We start from the raw sequence: 18890 nt of genomic DNA, 5'->3' as shown, positions 1-18890 counted from the left end.
TCCCAACGATACAGCCTCAACACAGGTGACTTTTTTACTTGCAGCGTACACTCATGCGCACAGGGTCCAGATACACCAATCTACACACACAACTCACGTATTAGTATCTTATAGTTCCCTTGTTAAGATTTGCAATCCTGAGAAGGGTATCAATAAAACAATATAAAACAATCATAACATTTTTCCTTCATGGAAGAATTCACTCAACCCTTCTGATCTACATCATTTAATTGGTTTTCATCTTAACCAGTTGAATTTAACACCACTACCAGTGTCCTTAATTTGAAGGTATTTTAAAACACAGTAATGTATCATATTTTTTCACATTTTTATATTTTCCAGTATTTACCATCTTTTCCAGATTATATTTTTAGTGCCATAAAGAGATGAAGATTATGTAATACAACCAACAATGCTGGCTTGATTATGTTCTTATTGCAGAGCTGCAGAGTTCTTAAATATTCCAAATGTGATATACATAGTGGTATACACAACAGCATTGCATGAAAAGCTGAGAGTATTTAGACTGACAGATCCTGGTGGTCCATAAAAGCTGTCAGGCCTAATTACCTTTACAGATGAATGAAGACATGTATAAAAATTAAATTCTAATTTTGCACAAAAAATCCCCAAGAATTAGGTCAAAGAAAGACTACTGATGACTAATGACATATATATATTAATAAGTTGAGGCATGATAGCCAACAGGACAAGACAACACAGAGTATGGAGCTGAAGAACTGTGGGAATGTCTAGGATGCACCAGCCATATGCCTGCTCAACAAATTGCTGTCTCCAGTCCTTTTAATTTTGTTGGACTGCCTCTTCCTTCCAAAAGAAGCACTGAGAAAGATGCAAAGCTGGTGACAGCAATATAAAATTTTTACTGTTTACATCATATCATGACATATCGACTTTCATAATTTAGAAAACTGTTCTTCCAGTTGCCAGGCATACAGCTCATAAAAAAAGCTTATACTCTCAAGTCAAACCAGGTAGGAAACTTTGGAAACATGAGCTTGATAATCCTGTCAAAAATGAAGTACAGTTTATATTAAATAATCCTTATACTATATATTTACAACCAATCATCTCAACCAACACTGAAATAAACAACAACCCTATAAACAATTATATACAACTATGAATCAAAAACTAAAAATGGGGTCCTTTTGCAGATTCTACTTAGAAGGGAAAATTCGTTGAATATGAATCAAATTATGCCCTTATAACAGTCCCCTTCTCAAGTCTTAGTGACTAAAACCCACAAATAATTAATACTGACCTTTAATTTCTCTCAATTTTCTGCTTTAACAAATATCAGTCCAGTATACATTTCTAAACATTTTGAAGAAAACAGAAAACCTAAAGAAATGCATAATACAAAGAACGTGACATGAATAACATCCCCTAAAGAGTAATGCAAGTAATCTGTGTGGCTACACAGTGCACCATACCAAACTAGAGGGGATGATGACTACTAGACATGTCACATTATGTCTTAAGTACACTCATTGCCAACCATACATGGACAGTTAGGCTGACTTAAATGCTGAAGCCTAAATAAAAAGAGACCCAAGATTAGCCAATTTGTTAGTGTCAAATGGCAACTCATTATTTCTGGTACAGAGGCAACCAGTCCAACAATAAGGCAGAGGCCAAGTAAAGCCCAAACGTTGGTAGTAGCCCAGGTTTGCCTCTGTCTATTTAACACACTGCAGTAAACTTTTGGTGCTTAAAACTTGCATTTGTCTTCTTGAGGCACATTCAAGCCAATGAACATTCACCAGTTACTTACCCTGACCAATGTTCTCAACAAATCCAGTGTCTACTAAACTTGTTTCACTTGTGCTTAAAAGAGGTCCTTCTAAATTATTTCCCACTATATATATCAGCTCTTCTAAAGGATGGCTTTTGACTAGAATAACGGACACAACTCTAGCTATCAACAAAGTTACACCAGATATGGAATGAGATCATATATCAAGTTAAGTAAAACAAATGAATTGAATGTGTCTCTCAAACACAGCCCATAATAACCACCAACAAGGCATGACATGCAAGCAATATCTAAGCTCTGCTCTCTTAATCAACAATCTCAATGCCTCTATCAAACAATGTAATCAACAAGGAGATTACAATGTCTTTGTCCCATATGTATCCTTATTCATGATATCTTGCCAGGCTATGGAACTGAAAATTATGATTTAGTTTTTTCACCATATCCCTCCTGCTGTACTAGTCAGTGTGCCGATACCAATTTGATCAGGGACTGCTGCAAAGTAGCTTAGGAGTTCATCTGGTAACCACTCGGAGAGCAAATATTCCGTGTCACTGCATGAGAACCCTAACATCCAGAGCTTAGAACTTACAAGGCCAATTAGCTATTCAGTTACAATAGTTACAGTTAGTATTACTCTTTATTACCTTTTCCTAATCCACACATTTATTGACAAATGGCAAGACTTTTGTGTTTTCTAAAAAGTGTCATACTCACAGCTCAAAACCACAATCTGCTATAAAAGCAGCAAAACTACAGAGGTTATTGCTTCTAGCATTAACACTACATAACTGATAAATTATACTTTAAAACCATGTAAATATTCATTGCATAATATAAGCGTTTTGCCAGCAGGATGCCGCTATTGTATAACCCAGGTCTTCAATGACCAACCTAGAATGTAATTAAGTACAACCAAAAAACTTAGAAACAATAGACTGGCATTGCTGGCTGCCGCTCTTTCTTGGGTGCATCACCTTAAAGCTAAGTTTATCAATGGTACACTTCAATATACATAAACTAGATCACTGAAATAGTTTTCCTACTGATCAGATTCACATGACATGCTTGGACATGATCAAGTAAATCTAGGTAACAACTGGAATGTTTTGATATATTATGTCAACGATCAGAACTTATTTTTCAAGATGCTGTAAGATAAATGACTTCTAAATAAATTGCTGAATTACCCTATTTGTAAATATTGAGGGATCTGTTAATACGAACACACCAATTCTACATTCATCAGTGCAATCTGTTTCTCATTATGACAGCCCAGTATTTAAAGATGTGAATTCTTTCTATTAAGAGAATAGTAGAACCTCATATCAATTACAATGAATTGTTTAAATGTAAGAAAAATCATTAAATACAACAGTTACATGGTATATACTATTCACTTTTGGGTTACTCTTTACTTATACATTCAGAAACAATGCATTCCAATTTAACAAATGCTCCTAGCAAAAGCCCTTGTACAAAATTAAGGTTAACTAGAATTTACATACTTATGGTTTCCTCAACTTTTGACTAAAAAAATACCTACCATAACCTCTATACATAAGTAATGGCTGCTATTACAATTATCATAATCATAAGCTTGGTCTTCAAAGTCAACAAACTAGCCTACTTGACTACACCAACGATATGAAGATCAACGACTAAAAATATACCAACCGCCACGGGCACAAAATGGAATCATTGAGGGAAAAGAGCACAGGCTAAAGACGAAGAAAAGTTCACAAGATATGCTGTGGAGATGGTGACAATGACATGAGGTAAACAGAGTCAGTCACGTCAAGTTGGATCAAGCTGGTATAAAATCTGCCTTATGACTGTAGCGTTTGCCTTAAAAGGAAAAATCATTTCTTACTAAAAACACAACATACACATATCTAAATGTACATACATTGTCCATATCAGCAAGTTTATATAAATACTTATTATTATGCATAATGTATAAGCATTCAAATATGAGTACATCTAATTCAATCTTTATCTTTTGCCATTTATTCTGGAGGTAAGAAGCGTCATGCATGTAAACACCAGATCTTTGAAATTATCCAAAATCTAAAAAGCCCACCCAGTCATGTCTTGTCCTCGAGTCAAATACTGTTGGGTGAGTGATAATCGTTTCTGATAATAAAAGAGGGTAAATAAGATGAGGACCATGCATGACTATTCTGATACAGAGGGAGTAAGCCCAGGCTAATATGGTTGGTGAGAGAGTTTTGAGGATTGCATATGGAGAGCCTAACGACCCAGTTAGGCAATAAACCATGACCCAGCACACGCCAAGACAAACCAGGTCACAGATAGATTTATTAATCTGTGATGCAATGAACAATTTTGAGTTCCACTTCTATCCAGGTTTTCCCAGTTAACAGTTAAAATTGTAAGCACTTCAAAAAACATTAAGAATGTTCAAAATGGCCCACTGCATCACTTTTTTTTTTTTTTTTTTGCAGCTCCAACCTGCCACCACACAATGAATGATGCCTGCTATTTGTGCATCGCTAATAATATTAGGGGGAAGTATGTTTTGCCAGCTGGTCTTACAATATAAACTGCATTGCAGCCTCATTAACTCAAAAGTTTCGATGAAAAAGAACAAATTATCCAAATGACTCTCATATACCTTTTTCATTAACCTTATATCATCAACACAAATGCATCATTTCTGCCTTATAAACATACATAAATAAGCACCAATTTCTGTGCACACATGATAAGTAACAATATGTGTAAGTATAAATTCATTTTTTTTTTAATTTATAATGGGTGAATACATATTTAAGAGCTTTTGTTTCATAAGTATGTGCTTAAATACCTAAACAAGTACATTTTATCATCCATATACAAACACTTGATGACCTGAAATTTCTATCAATGAACATCTGCCAAAACGAGTCCTTTTGGTTTAATGAGGCAACAGCAATACTCTTAATCAATGATTATGGTCTCACTTTTCATGAGGTATGAAATTTCCATTATTCATCTCAATCTTATCAAGCTATGACTATTAAAAGAAAATGATGCACTTTAGAAACTAAAAGGAATTCCTCCATTTACAAAAAGTTTGTCAAATAAAATGTTCACTTAGCGATGCACCTTAGCTAAAGTGTGCCACACAGGCAGACTGAACTTCTAGTGTTACTTCAGTATTTGTGATGTGGCTATTCAAAAGCCTTACTGAAGTATTTCCTAGAGCTCAAACTCACTAATTGTGACACACATGAAGGATGTATGGTTAAGGGGATGCAACTAGAGCTATTCTGTAGCATCTGAAGTACCTAAATGTCAAAATACAAAAAATTGAATATTAACATGCAAAGAATCTGGGGCACGACATTTTCAGTCTACATAATATGATGTACCTCGTAATGAATTTAAGGCCATCTCAAAGATAAATACTGAAAATTATCAAACACTATGAATCATTAAGCAAAGTTTTCACCTGGAAGGCAACTTAGAGCATTTTCATCCTATTCATAAAATCACAATAAAATTTCATCCATTTTCATTAACTTAACTGCAGAAAACTATGCTTATAAATTGCATAATCCCTAAAGAATGTTACCCAACTGTTAAATTTCATACACCAATGAAGAGTAATCACAAAACCTTTAGTTTCTGTCACTTAAAAGAACTCACAAAGCCTTCAGTAACAATCTTTTGCTGAAAATTACCTCTACTGAAGTCTGATAAAAAGTTCTTTATCGTGGAACATTTTCTTCATGCCGCAAAAGCTTTGCATTAGACAGGGAGGAGAGCAAGCATGAGATCAATGATAGGGATTGATGGAGAGAGAGGAGATGGGTCAGGAGTGGGGGTGGCGGTGGAGGGTGGGGAGCGGGTTGAACATGGAGATGGAGGAGGGGGTGGGGGAGGATATTTTGCAGAGGAAATGGATTCAGAGGAGGAGGATTTGGAGGAGGAAGGAGAGGCCGGGTCATGGGGGGGTCATGTGCTTCAGCTGAGATTACGAAGGTCACTTAAGAATTCCTTTGGCGTCAAAATGTGAGTTGACCCTGTAAGAGACAGAAGTGCAACTATTATTTTGGATGTAAATTTTTATATCTCCATATATGTATGCATACAAAATATTACATTTATAGTACTCAAACCTGAACCTCAACATGTAACTGTATGCTAAAATAAATATTCTAGTCAGCCTAATACATATAATTCTACAATCTTGAGGAATATCTACCTTTTCATTCTTCGACTTTAAATATGAAATGCTCTTTCCACATTCTTCAAAAGAGTCCATGCGTAATCTCCCACCCATTTCAAAATCTTCCAGAACTGGGCCACTCTCTTACTGATTCCCTATTTCAAATTTATGTGGCTTTTCTTTACACTTCCACCCAACCATTCTCATTTAATGCACTCTACTAGACTTCTAATCCTTCTTTCTACATGGCTTTACCACTTAAACATAAATCCTTATACTTACTAATCAACATTTTTTTTTAGCTCCCTATCTGCTTCATTCTTTTTGTCCATTTATTCTTTTCAAAAAATATATCACTGTCTTCACTCTCTCTATACCCCCTCAATGGGATGAATTTTATGATTCCAAAACTATCCCAGTACTTCATGCAATTCTTTCATTCTCTTTTCTTTTACATGCTTATTTCCTACATAAGCGAGGTAGCATTTAGAATGGATGATTGAGCTTAGAGGATAAAATATCTTCATTTGGCAATGTTCTCTGTTCTTTTTTTTGGAAAATAATAAAGGATGGGTAGATTTCCAGTACCCTGCTCCTGCCCCTCTTGGTCTCCTACAACACAGAAGATACATGGGTGATATTATTTTCATAAAATCTTACACCCATTTTCCCAAGTAGGTTTTAATGTGAAGACAACTTACCAATGATGACCTCCCAGTTCTTGCCAGACTTAGTGACTTCATATGCTGCACGCATTTCAGAGTATGTGATGCCACCCACAACAAACAACAAGAGCCGCGGCATATTCTTGACAGCAGTCGCACTCTTTTCTTTATGCCAGTTGTAACGTACACTTTAAAAACAAGATATTATCATTAAGCTTCTACACACCAAGATGATCTTTTCTTTTACAGCCTAAATCATGCAAAGATGACTGAACTAAGTATTTTTGACTAAGTCCTCTTCCTGCATCATGACTCTGAGCTTCGTTAACTGACAACCCTGTCATTCACTTGGGCTTCTGCTGAGAAACAATTACCAATGGAAGCTTAATCATTTAGCTAAAAAATCACCAATTACTCTCCAACTGGCCCAAGGGCCAAGATAATATGGAACAAACTGCCAATGAACACCACACATCTTACACATATCGGAGCACTTTTCACATATATTACCAGCTGATAACTCTCAAATTTACCTCAAATGATCTTTCAAAAAATATTTCAGGCTAGCAGGAAGGACAGACCAACTCGTGTATCTCAGTATCAAAATAAAGAAAAAAATTTCTGGAAAAGTAATTTTTTTTCACTAAACAGGGAAAAACCAAGCAAGTCTGAACTAAAATGAGTAACAACTGCCTCATATGCTTCCGTGTAAAGCCTCCTTACACTAAACCTTCAGGGAATATGGCTGACATAAATTTTTTTTTTTTTTTTTTTTTTTTTATACTTTGTCGCTGTCTCCCGCGTTTGCGAGGTAGCGCAAGGAAACAGACGAAAGAAATGGCCCCCCCCCCCACACACATGTACATACACACGTCCACACACGCAAATATACATACCTACACAGCTTCCCATGGTTTACCCCAGACGCTTCACATGCCTTGATTCACTCCACTGACAGCACGTCAACCCCTGTATACCACATCGCTCCAATTCACTCTATTCCTTGCCCTCCTTTCACCCTCCTGCATGTTCAGGCCCCGATCACACAAAATCTTTTTCACTCCATCTTTCCACCTCCAATTTGGTCTCCCTCTTCTCCTCGTTCCCTCCACCTCCGACACATATATCCTCTTGGTCAATCTTTCCTCACTCATTCTCTCCATGTGCCCAAACCATTTCAAAACACCCTCTTCTGCTCTCTCAACCACGCTCTTTTTATTTCCACACATCTCTCTTACCCTTACGTTACTTACTCGATCAAACCACCTCACACCACACATTGTCCTCAAACATCTCATTTCCAGCACATCCATCCTCCTGCGCACAACTCTATCCATAGCCCACGCCTCGCAACCATACAACATTGTTGGAACCACTATTCCTTCAAACATACCCATTTTTGCTTTCCGAGATAATGTTCTCGACTTCCACACATTTTTCAAGGCTCCCAAAATTTTCGCCCCCTCCCCCACCCTATGATCCACTTCCGCTTCCATGGTTCCATCCGCTGACAGATCCACTCCCAGATATCTAAAACACTTCACTTCCTCCAGTTTTTCTCCATTCAAACTCACCTCCCAATTGACTTGACCCTCAACCCTACTGTACCTAATAACCTTGCTCTTATTCACATTTACTCTTAACTTTCTTCTTTCACACACTTTACCAAACTCAGTCACCAGCTTTTGCAGTTTCTCACATGAATCAGCCACCAGCGCTGTATCATCAGCAAACAACAACTGACTCACTTCCCAAGCTCTCTCATCCCCAACAGACTTCATACTTGCCCCTCTTTCCAGGACTCTTGCATTTACCTCCCTAACAACCCCATCCATAAACAAATTAAACAACCATGGAGACATCACACACCCCTGCCGCAAACCTACATTCACTGAGAACCAATCACTTTCCTCTCTTCCTACACGTACACATGCCTTACATCCTCGATAAAAACTTTTCACTGCTTCTGACAACTTGCCTCCCACACCATATATTCTTAATACCTTCCACAGAGCATCTCTATCAACTCTATCATATGCCTTCTCCAGATCCATAAATGCTACATACAAATCCATTTGCTTTTCTAAGTATTTCTCACATACATTCTTCAAAGCAAACACCTGATCCACACATCCTCTACCACTTCTGAAACCGCACTGCTCTTCCCCAATCTGATGCTCTGTACATGCCTTCACCCTCTCAATCAATAAACTCTGCAAATTTTGCTCTCACAAATATCAAAGACTGATGGCTGAACAACTATCAAACACAGAAGAGAAAGAATATCCATAAAGTTTTAAAAAGAAAAAAAATGTATAGAAAAATGAAAAAATGGCAATCTCTGATAAACACAAAGGTTCAAGATTGTGTTCCACACTCCATGAAAGCTTTGTTGGAAATGCACATAAATAAAAAACTATCATAAAAGGATGACCAATTCTCCAACAGCTGTGCTTGCAATCAGTATATAATTTCAACCACTCTAAATATAAAGACAATTAATGATGTATGAATAACAGCAAGATGATGGTGTGAAACTGTCTACAGATTCTGACCATGAGCATAATAAAGTTAAAAGTCTCCAAGAAACTCAAAAAAATTAACTCCAATATCAAGCATTCAATGGAAAAATCAAGACCTAAAAAGATAAAAAAAAAGAGAGTTCTTAACGAGTATAACGCACCTGGAAGGTGCAGTTCTAGGCATAGCAGCAGATCGTCCAGCAAGGAAGGGGAAGTGCTTCTCCTCAAGTTTATTCTCAATGATGTCTTCCATGATATCTTTTATGACAGGTGTCCATCGAGACATCTGATAAGTCTGTTCAGTGATTCGCTCCTTACGTGCCACCTGATAAGGTTTGCGGCTACGATTTCCACCCTGTAATATAAACAATCTAATTTCAATATCTGTGTAATCTTAGAAAACCATTTCTGAGGAGCAAAAAGCTTCCTCCTGTAGATTAGTAAAAACTGACCCATGGATAATTAGAGACACATGGTTCTTATATATCTATGTGATAAGTGAAAACTATCTAGAAAAGAAGCTGTCTCTCTCCAAATAACACGATTCATGGCCCTCCCCAAAAGTGACCAGAGTTAACATGAAACCACCAACCTACAGACTTACTGCTCTGGTTAACCAGTAATTAACACCCTAAGGCAGTAGAAATCTAGCTCCAAGTTACAAACATCCTCACTCTTCAGATACATGCCTCAATACAACATATGACAAACTGGCAACCATGGGTAAATTTACAAGTCTCCATAGTTCAATGAATTTACTTGTACAGAACAAAACCTTGTTAGAAACATTTTCTGAAAAAAAGAAAGAAAAAAAAAAATCTGGTTGCTTGCATGCCTCCACCATAAGCTACACCTACATTACCTAGAAAGCCACTGTATCACAAGAATACATACTTATGAGCTCTTCTGAGAATTTGCCAAAAGGCAGCGCTACTGTGTAGCACTAAATGAACTGTCGATCATTTTGAAATCCTGATATTCTCTCTTACCATGCATATAACACAATTATCATGTACACCCAACTGAAACCATGCTCCCAAGACATACATGAATCACACTCTCATATTTGCTTGAGACATCATCCATCTTCACTACTCCACAAACACCAATTCAGCATATCCAACGACTGTTCATGTCTAAGATGCAACTAATGCAATGAAAACATCATTAGTTTTCCATCTGTGTGGAGAAAGTTCTCATTATTACGCTACTATTCACTTGACTCGATAAATCTATTTTCTTAATAAGCTCTCTGCATTCTAGTGCCTCATTAATGATGGCTCCTAGATCTAAGACGGTTATTTCAGTTTTTTAGTAGAAATCACCAGGTTCACTTCTGCCCAATTGCACACTGCATCTATGCATTTTTACATCCCTTTTTGATCTTATGATCCTACCATTTTACAGACAGAAAGTGAATGCATCCTGGATGCATTCTATAACAACAATAACAGACACCTAGCAACCAACACTGCTTGCAAGTAAATTATCTCCATTCTCATGTTAAATACACAAGGACATTCTGAATGTTATGAGGGAGAATGACCTGAAATTGAGGAAATGTCATCTAGTGGTACAACGAAATCTGTTTATGTGATCTGTAAATGGATAATCGCAACCTGCTAGCAGCACGAGCTCTATAGACAACCACTCTACTGTCTCTTTCATATCTCCTAATGTTCCATGCTCCACCTGCAAGAGGATAAACTATGAATGAAAAGTCACCTTTGGCGAGGCTGCATCATTAGGAGTACAGTCTTTTCAATAAACTTACTTCAATAAACTTACTCCTAAGGAATTACATTTCTTTGCTTCAACATTAGTACAGCCATGGGCTGCAGGAACCTTCGGAAAGAGGACCAGGATAACATCAGGATTGTTTCATAGAAACTGGTCCTGGGGTAATTATAAATAAATATATAAATAATCAACAGATATATAAATGAAAAAATAAATATTTCTTAATCTATTGTCCAAAAGACATATGGGCAAGTCATCAGTTTTATCAAATTCACCTTATTGTCACTCATATAAAACTAATAATTATTAGGTGAAGTAAAGTACAGTAAAGCCAGTGCTCATGTTATCACAAGTGGTCAATGTATAATCTATGAGTAAGTAGTAAACTTAAGTAGTAACTAAAATTTACAACATAAACACTGTCAACTTACATCAACAATAACATTTATGCCCAAATGCGCCATATTGTTGATTGTGTCTTTCTCAGCAGCCGGGATCTGAGCATGCTGGAGTAACTTTTCAAGGTTTTCATTTGAAACACCATTCTTAGCTAAGATGAAGAGTAGAATGACACGTAGCTTGTCCTGATTCTCTACATTTTGATCCAGAAGTATGGGAACAATGTTTCTCATGTGGTCCCTGATCTTCTCACCTGTCAAGTAATACACAATTTATACAGCACACTCATCACAGGACATTTTAACAAATGAAACAGGGATGTGGAATATGAGCAATCAAGTTATCCTTTATGAAGACAGAGTGGGCATGAATTCTGATGCATTAATAAAGATGTGTTTCTACGTCTATATAATATATGAATATATGTTTCAGTTTTTCATTTAAGTTCACTGTGACAGCCTATGTCCATACAAATGCAAAAGAAAGTTAAGTATGAGGTACCAAGAAGGCATGTGTATGAGCAGGAAGAGAGGAAAGTGATTGGTTCTCTGTGAATGTAGGTTTGCAGCAGGGGTGCATGATTTCTCCATGGTTTTTAATTTATTCATGGATGGGGTTGTTAGGGAGGTGAATGCAAGAGTTTTGGAGAGAGGGGCAAGTATGCAGTCTGTTGTGGATGAGAGGGCTTGAGAAGTGAGTCAGTTGTTCACTGATGATACAGCACTGGTGGCTGATTTGGGTGAGAAACTGCAGAAGCTGGTGACTGAGTTTGGTAAAGTGTGTGAAAGAAGAAAGCTGAGAGTAAATATGAATAAGAGCAAGGTTATTAGGTACAATAGGGTTGAGGGAAAAGTCAATTGGGAGGTAAGTTTGAATGGAGAAAAACTGGAGGAAGTGAAGTGTTTTAGATATCTGGGAGTGGATTTGGCAGTGGATGGAACCATGGAAGCGGAAGTGAGTCACAGGGTGGGGGAGGGGGCAAAAGTGCTGGGAGCGTTGAAGAATGTGTGGAAGGCGAGAACATTATCTCAGAAAGCAAAAATGGGAACATTATCTCAGAAAGCAAAAATGGGTATGTTTGAAAGAACAGTGGTTCCAACAATGTTATATGGTTGTGAGGCATAGGCTATAGATAGGGTTGTGCAGGGAAGGGTGGATGTGTTGGAAATGAGATGTTTGAGGACAATATGTGGTGTGAGGTGGTTTGATCGAGTAAGTAATGAAAGGGTAAGAGAGATGTGTGATAATAAAAAGAGTGTGGTTGAGAGACCAGAAGAGGGTGTATTGAAATGGTTTGGTCACATGGAGAGAATGAGTGAGGAAAGACTGACAAAGAGGGTATATGTGTCAGAGGTGGAGGGAACAAGGAGAAGTGGGAAACCAAATTGGAGGTGGAAGGGTGGAGTGAAATTGGGGCGATCGGGGCCTGAACATGCAGAAGGGTGAAAGGCATGCAAAGAATAGAGTGAATTGGAATGATGCGATATACCAGGGTCGACGTGCTGTCAATGGATTGAACCAGGGCATGTGAAGTGTCTGGGGTAAACCATGAAAAGTTTTGTGGGGCATGGATGTGGAAAGGGAGCTGTGGTTTCGGTGCATTATACATGACAGCTAGAGATTGAGTGTGAATGAATGTGGCCTTTACTGTATTTTCCTAGCACTACCTCACATGCGTGGGGGAAGAGGGGGTGTCATTTCACGTGTGGCGGGGTGGCAACAGGAATTAATAAAGGCAGCAAGTATAAATTATGTACATGTGTATATATGTATATGTCTGTGTATGTATATATATGTGTATGTTGAAACGTAGAGGTATGTATATGTGCGTGTGTGGACGTGTATGTGGGTGGGTTGGGCCATTCGTTCGTCTGTTTCCTTGTGCTACCTCGCTAACATGGAAGACAGCGACAAAGTATAAAAAATAAAAAATACCAAGAAGATACCTTCCACAGCCAAGCATCTGCGAGCATCAGAATTAACTAACCAAACCCCACAATCACATGCCTTCAACCAAGTAAATGCAATTAGATTCAAAGTTAGTTCTCATTCATCCATAGTGCCACACATATACAAGCAGCAATGACAGATAAAGATGATTTGCCAAAACACCTAGTACTTATCATATCATAACTCTTTGGATCTTGAGCACCTGCAAAAACATTCTTGCAGTTATGAAAGTGTCAATATACCATCATGAATAAGAAACATATGAAATAAACAAAGAAAGGCCGCATCCACTCACATCCATTCTCTAGCTGTCATGTGTAATGCACTGAAATCAAAACTATCTACAACCAAGCCACACAGAACTTTCCATGGTTTACCTTAACAACTTTACATGCCCTGGTTCAGTCCACTGACAGTGCATCAATCCCAGTATACCACATTATTCTAATTCACTCTATCCTATGAAGACCTTTCACACTCATGCATGTTCAGGCCCTGATCACTAAAACTCTTTATCACTCCATCCTTCCATCTACAATTTGGTCTTCCTGTTCTTGTTCCCTCCACTTCTGATGTATATACCCTCTTTGTCAACCTATCCTTACTCATTCTTTACATATGTCCATACCATTTCAGCACCCTCTTCAGCTCTCTCAAACACACTCTTTTCATTACCACATCTCTCTCTTATCCTTCATTATTTACTCAATCAAAGTACTTCACATTACATACTGTCCTCAAACTTTTCACTTCCAACACATCTACCTTCCTTGGAACAGCCTAGCATCCATATAATACTGTTGAGACTCCTGTACCTTCAAACATACCCATTTTTGCCCTCCCAGATAACAGTCTCTCTCTCCACACATTCTTCAACGTTCCCAGAACCCTTTGTCCTTTCCCCTTCCTATGATTCACTTCTGCTTTTATGGTTCCAATTGCAGCCACGTCCACTCCCAGGTATCTACAACACTTCACTTCATCCAAGGTTTCTCCATTCAAGTTCACATACCAAATAACCCGTCCTTTAACCCTGCTAAACCTAATAGCCTTGACTTTATCCACATTGACTCTCAACTTTATCCTTTCACACACTCTTCCAAACTCAGTAACCAACTTCTGCAGCTTTTCACTCTTAATATCTTAACTATCATAACAATATACTTTACTCTTTATGTCAAAATACTGACACATCAAAATTTATATCCTTGTTATACATGTTTGCCTTTATGATCCAATAAACTCCAGTGAGATCACAAACACTCTGTATTCTAATGATCTATGCTAACAACAATGAATGTGGATTCTCAAGTTGAGATGGAGTGTTTCTTCCATAACATTAGTTGCCTTAAAAACTGGTTGTTTTGACAAAAACAGAGAATAACATACCTTCAGCATCAGTGCCCATGCCCAAATCCTGTTCAACTTTGCATAACTTGTCCACATATCCCTGGTATTTCTTCATACAACTTTCAGCAAGATGGATGTGGGTTGCATATTTTGAAAGTTCCTTCTGGTACTGTGGCATCTTTTTAATCATTTGGGACAAATCCTTCATTGAGGCTTTATCTGTGCCCATGTTGCGCTTGGTGGCCATGAACTCTGAAAAAAAGAGAAAATTCATCACCTTACCAATGACAATCTAGAACTGATCATCTTATATTTTCCATACTTTCTACATCCCTTTAAAAGATCATCTGCAGCATACCTTCTTTTCATGACACATGCTTCCTACATCTATTCCTGACCAACTTGTCTATTTTCCATTACCTTTCCTAAGTCCTGCACTTTTCTATTTAGTTTCCATTAATACTCGTCTCATATTCAATTTCCTAGCATGGCGTGGCATTCTAACATTCTAAGTCCCTGTACTTTAAAACAAAAACTTCTTTTTTTTATCAACATTCTACAATAATCTCTTTACACCTTCGTTTGCTCCTATCAGGTCACCACGACTTTCAGATACTGATTAAATATTGCAAAATTCACATTTCTCCAACATTCACACCAACAATCAAAACATCATCACTCACAAAACAAATGGTTCTTGGTCATCAGTCAACCACATCACTTTCAAATAAAGTCTTATCTATACACCTCATTTCTAAATGTCCCTGAGCACTGTATACCTGTCCCTAGAAAAATGGGACACACGTGTTCCTGATATGTTGACTGCTAAGCAGAATTCCAGCCAGAAAAAAAACATTTTCCCATGGACAACCTTTCCATAACTAGAGATATGTTCCTGTAGAAAAAGATTCCCCCCAAAGACATGATAAAAAATAAATATAAGAAAGATCTAGTTTATAAACACACTTGACATAAACTGACGATGTTTTGAAACAATACCAACAAAATTACTTAATATAGGGCCTAAAAATACAAACAATTAAATTACTTTCAAAACTTATTAGAATTATCATGGTGTGTACCAGCATTCTAAATTCAATCTGATCTTTGACCCAGACACTTAAGTCTTCCCTTGTATGCCACTATATCATTTCACAGTGGTCACTTTTGTAGCATTTCAAGGTGCAGAAACCTGAGCATTTGCTTTTATTTCATATCTTTTATATCAACCACTGTTCTTAGTGTGGAGATGCAGCCAGTCCTAACATTTTCAAAATCTGATTAAGTTTTTCACCTTTTAAAACACCTTAATAGTTCTTATTCTATATCTGAAGTAATTTATCTATGGCTTTTCTATGCACTTCTGCCAACACTAGCATGAAAAACCCTTTTTTCAATCAACTTGACATTCACTGTGGTTACAAATATCCATTCATAAATTCAATGCCCCATACAAAACAATATATTTGAAAGGACTCTTGATTATAAATTTGGTATTCTGTGATCCCAGTATATGATACACACCCTTTGTTTTCTTGGTAATGATCTGTGAGACAACAGCAATATGCTGGTGGCGAAGTTCCACCCACAGGTCATCATTTTCATCCAAAAGCACCTCCTTCTCACTCTCACCCTGGGTTGCCTCGTACTTGTAAACATCATTCTCAATGTCCAGAAGATCATAAGCCATTGCCTAAAAAATCAATTGCATTAGCATCTTATGAAATATCTTATGAAATATTACAGAAACAACTCTGTACATGGAATACAACAAAAACAAAAAAATTATATCATACATGACATGTGTTCTTTATTCAGAGAAATATTCTTACTAAACTGAAATCAAATTAATGCAATTTATATAACCATGTCACAGAGGAACAACCACACAAATGACATGGTTCTTTACGAAACTGGATGTTCTTAACAGCAATTAGCAGAACTATTCCCGCTGTACACTCAAGCAGATCCTTGACAAGCCTATTCTCTCTCAAAAATACCTATACCATATCAAATTAACTATCTGTACATTCAGTACACTGGATACACCATCAAATTCTCCATCAGCTGGTGTTAACAATCTTAAAAAATCTCACCCCAATCTGAAATTTTACTTATGGAAATAGTTAAATTGTTTCTTTTTCATCAATATTTACTTAGTGACATAACCATACACTTTTGAGGTACTATAGAATGTGGTACAACAAAGTTTCTGTGATGGAAGTTTTATAGGGAAAAGTTACAAGGTAAACTCAATAGATGCCATTTTCAAAGTGGACAATGGAAACAGGATGCTACCTTACCTAATGCAAAACTTCTAATTTAAGTACATGTGATATGATTTCTAAGCCCCTTTTACCAAGGCCCTTCTAATGTGCTTCTGCACAACCTGAGGCAACATCTTCAACTTTCTGCTACTACTTTTGCCAACATCTTGCCCTTATTACTGCCAAAACCACTAGTTCCTAAAATCTTGTCCTCACCTACTGTCAAAACCACTAGTTCCTAACATTTCTACTATCACTACAGCCAAAACCACTAATTCGTAACATTTCTCCCATCACTGCAGTCAAACCCACTAGTTCCTAACATCTCTACTGTTGTTGCAGCCAAAATCTCTCACTCCTAACATCTGTGCCACCACTACAGCCAAAGCCACTACTTCCTAGCATCTCTGCCAACACTACAGACAAAACCACTAGTTCCTCGCATCTCTGCCATCATTACAGCCAAAACCACTTGATCCTAACATCTCTGCCCTTATTACTGCCAAAACCATTAGTTCTTAACATTTCTGCCATCTCTACTGCCAAAACCACTAGTAATAAGCATCTCTGCCATCACTACAGCCAAAACTATTAGTTCCTAACATCTTTGCCATCACTTCAGCCAAAACCACTAGGTCCTAACATCTCCACCACCACTACAGACAAAACCACTAGCTCCTAACATCTCTCCCCTCACTAGTGCCAAATCTTCTAGTTCCAAACAACTCAGTCATCATTACTGCCAAAACTGTCGCTAAGATCTCTGAAAACTGAAGCCAATATTGTGACATTAAAAATACCTTTACTAACATTGCTGACAACACTGCCAATACTATTATGAGCATCATTATCAAAACTGTAATGATCATACAACATACTGTTTATCACTGAACTGTCATCTTTACAAGCATCAGTAACTTCACAAGACCTACCTCAGATGTTCATAAACTTATCATGTACGTCAAAACTACAATGATAACTGCTGCTGCAAGCAATAGTAACAACCCTCACAAAACATATGTTAGCTCTGTTACCAATTTTATTTCACAAATCATGTTCAAAGCTTTGTTTAATGTCGTTCCACCACTGCTATGCTACTTCCTACAACATAACCAAAACTGTAACGACACATTCACCTAGTGCTACTTTCAAAACTGCTGCCCTATCAGTAAAAGTTTATCAATGTCACTAACAACACCTCTTAGTCTTCCAATAATAAAAGCAAACACACATCTACTGTTTCTAAAGTCTATCATTAATATTAATAAAACCAATTAAGGCTGCCAATGAAGTTCTCAAAACCAATTCCAAAATCATCAATTGTTAAAATCAGTCACTATCTTGGTTAAGCCTCATGAACAGGGTGCAAGATTTATGTCGCTCACTTTACATTCATACCTTCAACATTTCAAAAAATATCATTCTCATTACACAAGTTATTGCCATATGCCAAGATGATAACCAAATCTAACTGGAGAATATCTCAGCAAAGTTTCAAATGTTTGTAGAGGATTCTGACACCTGTTTAACTGGGTATACTTGATAATAACTATGATTATGAAGACTCAACATTCACCATCTATTTCATGTGCAAGGAGCTATCAATAAGGAGAGAGAATAAAAGAACCTGCAGTGTAACAACTTACCTGTAAGGTAAGTTCATGCAGCAATGGAGAGGTGCAGTCAAATCCACGGTCAAGAATAAGCAGCTGGGAGCGTGCCTTCTCTGGCCCCTCACCCATGGAAGGCTCATCTGCCTTGTAACCATCTAACTTCTGCTGCACCAACTGAGCAAGTTCCACATTTCGTTCAAAGTCTGCACGATACCTGTCACCAAAAGTAAGTTGTTCCAATTTTTATGAATGTCCAATTACACTGATTTACCTACCTACATAAACATAACAGATGAGAACAGAGGTTCACAACTCTTACCCAAATCAATATAGTAGCTGACTGGTTAGATATAATGTATTATACAAATGGTGCCCAGAACCATTTACACCCACCCTCACTACTGTCTCATTCACACAAAGATAGCAT

The 18890-nt window shown here is 37.4% G+C and overlaps 1 protein-coding gene across 1 annotated transcript in view; it reads right to left on the bottom strand.

Annotated features, from left to right (window-relative positions):
• Positions 1–656: 656 nt before the first annotated feature.
• Positions 657–18890, bottom strand: part of Rop (Syntaxin-binding protein Rop) — a 92248-nt gene continuing 74014 nt past the window's right edge. Inside the window, exons 7-13 of the mRNA XM_071666934.1 lie at positions 18497–18677; positions 16108–16276; positions 14623–14835; positions 11316–11536; positions 9306–9499; positions 6659–6810; positions 657–5811 (exon numbers count right to left, since the gene is read on the bottom strand). Of these exons, the coding sequence (XP_071523035.1) occupies positions 5753–5811; positions 6659–6810; positions 9306–9499; positions 11316–11536; positions 14623–14835; positions 16108–16276; positions 18497–18677 (1189 nt within the window). The 3' untranslated portion in view covers positions 657–5752. The remainder of the gene's footprint in view (positions 5812–6658; positions 6811–9305; positions 9500–11315; positions 11537–14622; positions 14836–16107; positions 16277–18496; positions 18678–18890) is intronic.

Source organism: Panulirus ornatus, chromosome 11, assembly GCF_036320965.1.
Source record: "Panulirus ornatus isolate Po-2019 chromosome 11, ASM3632096v1, whole genome shotgun sequence".
Taxonomy (NCBI): domain Eukaryota; kingdom Metazoa; phylum Arthropoda; class Malacostraca; order Decapoda; family Palinuridae; genus Panulirus; species Panulirus ornatus.
The sequence above is the reverse complement of the archived record's forward strand: the minus strand, read 5'-3'. Positions and strand labels throughout refer to the sequence as shown.